A 2,933-nucleotide genomic window follows, 5' to 3' on the forward strand; every position below is an offset into this window, starting at 1 on the left:
AAATATATTATTTTTAATTTTTTTTTTTTATTTTTTTTTTTTTTTTTATTTTTTTTTTTTTTTTTTTTTTTTTTTTTTTTTTTTTTTTTTTTTTTTTTTTTTTTTTTTTTTTGTGTTGAAAATTAAATTAGAAAGAAGAAAAAAAAAAAATTACGAAAAAATTATAAAATATAGACATATATACATATTGTCATATAAACATTATAATGATTATTTATTTTTAGAGCTTAACTTTTGTGTTCCTTTATTTTATTTTTTTTTTATAAGTATAAACCTTCTGGTATGTTTCCTTTCTTTTGGAATAATGCCTTATCTCGTGCCTTACGTAAATCTGCTTGTGTTATTTTCATTCGTCTTTCTCTAAGAGCTAGGAGCCCAGCTTCTGTACATATAGCTTTTATATCAGCACCTGATAATTCATCTTTCGACATAACAAATTCTTCTAAATCTACATCAGGAGACATAGTCATTTTACTAGTATGGATTTGAAAGATTCTTCTTTTTGTTTTGGTATCTGGGTTAGGTAATTGTATTTTTCTATCAATTCTACCTGGTCGGATTAGTGCAGGATCTAATGAATCGATTCTATTAGTAGCCATAATAACTTTAACATCACCTCTAGAATCAAAACCATCTAATTGGTTTAATAGTTCTAACATAGTTCTTTGAATTTCTCTTTCTCCTCCACTTGTAGCTTCATATCTTTTGGTACCTACGGCATCAATTTCATCAATAAAAACAATGGAAGGTGCATGTTCTTCTGCAACTTTAAACATTTCTCTAACTAATTTTGGACCATCACCTAAATATTTTTGTATTAATTCGGAACCCACAACTCTTAAAAATGTAGCAGAAGTTTCATTAGCTACAGCTTTAGCTAATAATGTTTTACCCGTACCCGGTGGACCATATAGGATAACACCCTTAGGTGGTTTGATACCAATATCTTCATAAAGTTCTGGATGTGTTAGAGGTAATTCAACAGCTTCTTTTATTTCTTGTATTTGTGATTCTAACCCACCAATATCTGCATAAGATTCTAATGGGGCTTTTTCTACTTTCATAACTGATACTAATGGATCTACTTCATCTAATAATATTCCTACTACACTATTTGTTTTATTATTTAATAAAACTGAACAACCAGGTTCTAATAAATCTTTATCAACAAACGATAATATATTTACATAATATTCTGGACCAACAGATGTAGCTATAATACCATGATTTTCATCTATTAATTCTTCTAAGGTACCTACACTCATAGGTGATCCTCTTAAATCATCTATTTTCAATTTCACATAATTCTTATCATCACTACTTTTAATCTGCTCTTGATTTGTTATATATTCTTCTTCTAATAATAAATAATCTTTTATCCTTTCTAATTTTAATAATTTTAATCGACATTTTGTATTAGGTGTAACATTTGGTAATTTTGAATGACCTGATGTTCCTTTGTTTTTCTTCTTTTTTTTTCCCATATGAGATATTGGAACACTTTCCAGCTTTTTCTTTTCCTTATCTTTGTCTTTACCTTTATCCTTATCATCTTTTTTTCCTGCACAAAAGGAGAAATTATATAAAATATATATAAATATATCTCTTCTGATCTTTTGAAATTTCATAAAAATAACATATATATATATAATATATATGTATATATTTTAGGTTACCTAAAAATCCATAAGGATTATTCATACCACCTGGAGTATTTCCCATTATGTATTTATATAAGTATATATATATATATATATATATATATAATTATCTTTTTGGTATTTATTTTATTTTAATATTGTATAAACATAAAATACAGATATTTATTTAATTTTTTTTTTTTTTTTTTTAAATTATTTTTTCTTTATTTTTCTTAAATTTTAACTTATAACATATTTATAATGTATACATTATATGTTATTCAACCATATTTATTCTTACGGTTTATTTATTTATTTATTTTTTAAATTTATACATACAAAATTAAATAATAATTTATAATATATATTTATGTATATATAAAAACCAATTTACATAAAATAATTATAAAAAAGAAAAAAACTAAAATAATAATAAATAATATTTTATATTTATCCTTTTTATTTATTTATTTATTTATTTTGTTGTTCTAAAATTTTTCTTTTCTTTTTTCTTTTTTTCACACATTATTTTTTAAATATATAAATATAATATATTTATATATATGTATATATTTATATATATTATATAATTTTATAGATTTAACATATTAAAAAAAAAAAAAAAAAAAAAAAAAGTACAATTATATATTAATACAAATGTATATATATATATAATTATATTATACATATTTTTATAATATTATAATTATATTATATATATATATATATATATATATATATATATATATAAATAATATATAAATTAATATATATATATATATTTATATATATATACATTTGTATAATATATAAATAAAAAAAAGGTTAAGATAAATTTTTATTTCATTTTTATATGTGCCAAGTATGGTAAAAGAATATATATTTAAATAATATTATACATATATATATATATATATATATATGATATAATATATTACGTATATATTTTATGAACAAAAAAAAAAAAGAATATTATTTTTTTATAATACAATATTGTTATTTATATTATATAATATATATTATATTTATATATATAAAATATATATATGTATGTAATGTATTTTATATTGAAAAAAAAATATATTAAAATTAAAATAATTATTCTTTCATATGAAGAAATATATATTATGCTTTTGTATGAAGAAAGAACAAGTATTTTTTTTTTTTTTTTTTTTTTTTTTTTTTTTTTTTTTTTTCCTTTTTAAATAAAATTTTTTTTTTTTTTTTTTTAAATTTTTTTTTTTTTTTTTTTTTTAATTTTTTTTTTTTTTAAATTTATTAATTTTTTTTTAA

The 2,933-nt window shown here is 18.7% G+C and overlaps 1 protein-coding gene across 1 annotated transcript; it reads right to left on the minus strand.

Moving 5' to 3' along the window:
- Nucleotides 1-260: 260 nt before the first annotated feature.
- PRSY57_1007800 (26S protease regulatory subunit 4, putative) lies at nt 261-1,722 on the minus strand (the record flags this gene model as incomplete). Its single annotated transcript, XM_012907667.1, has 2 exons — nt 261-1,561; nt 1,677-1,722. 2 exons carry the CDS (start codon nt 1,720-1,722, stop codon nt 261-263), a joined length of 1,347 nt encoding a protein of 448 aa, XP_012763121.1.
- Between the last annotated feature and the right edge of the window lie 1,211 nt (nt 1,723-2,933).

This window comes from Plasmodium reichenowi, chromosome 10 (genome assembly GCF_001601855.1).
Source record: "Plasmodium reichenowi strain SY57 chromosome 10, whole genome shotgun sequence".
NCBI classification, from domain to species: domain Eukaryota; phylum Apicomplexa; class Aconoidasida; order Haemosporida; family Plasmodiidae; genus Plasmodium; species Plasmodium reichenowi.